Source organism: Penaeus monodon, chromosome 19 (assembly GCF_015228065.2).
Source record: "Penaeus monodon isolate SGIC_2016 chromosome 19, NSTDA_Pmon_1, whole genome shotgun sequence".
Classification (NCBI taxonomy): domain Eukaryota; kingdom Metazoa; phylum Arthropoda; class Malacostraca; order Decapoda; family Penaeidae; genus Penaeus; species Penaeus monodon.
The window spans coordinates 8,322,666-8,323,106 of record NC_051404.1 but is presented as its reverse complement, the minus strand read 5'-3'; the positions used below and the strand labels follow the sequence as shown (position 1 = coordinate 8,323,106).

At 33.3% G+C, this 441-nt stretch overlaps 1 protein-coding gene across 1 annotated transcript in view; it reads left to right on the top strand.

Annotated features, from left to right (window-relative positions):
• Positions 1-63: 63 nt before the first annotated feature.
• LOC119585045 (sarcoplasmic calcium-binding protein 1-like) overlaps positions 64-441 on the top strand; it is a gene marked incomplete at its 5' end in the record, with an annotated part of 7,415 nt that continues 7,037 nt past the window's right edge. Inside the window, 1 exon segment of the mRNA XM_037933662.1 lies at positions 64-119. Within this exon segment, the coding sequence (XP_037789590.1) occupies positions 68-119 (52 nt within the window).

Here is a 441-nt window from a genome sequence, read left to right as displayed (position 1 = left end):
CATAAAATCGGAATACATTACACTGTTTACATCTTCCTACTGTAACCGATCTACTCATTTCAGCAAGATGGCCTACTCTTGGGACAACCGTGTTATGTACATCATCAGGTATTTTTACGGTGAGTTCCTTGCTATTCTCTTTACATATTCAGTTTCCTTATATATCCTTATATATATATTCTTGTCTCCTCTTTTACGTCTGTTTTCACCCTCTATATTTGTATATATCTCTATCTTTGTCTGTGTGTATCTGTTTCCTCTTTTTCTGTTGGTTCTTCCTGTTCTACCCAGAGTGTATATCTATACTTTATTCATATGACTTTTATAGTTATAAATATTACAGCTTTCATCTCTAACTAGTATTACTCGTCAGTAACCAAGCTGTTTACACTAAGGGATAATGGTGTGTGAGATTTTGATTTAACGTTTGTATGATATGAT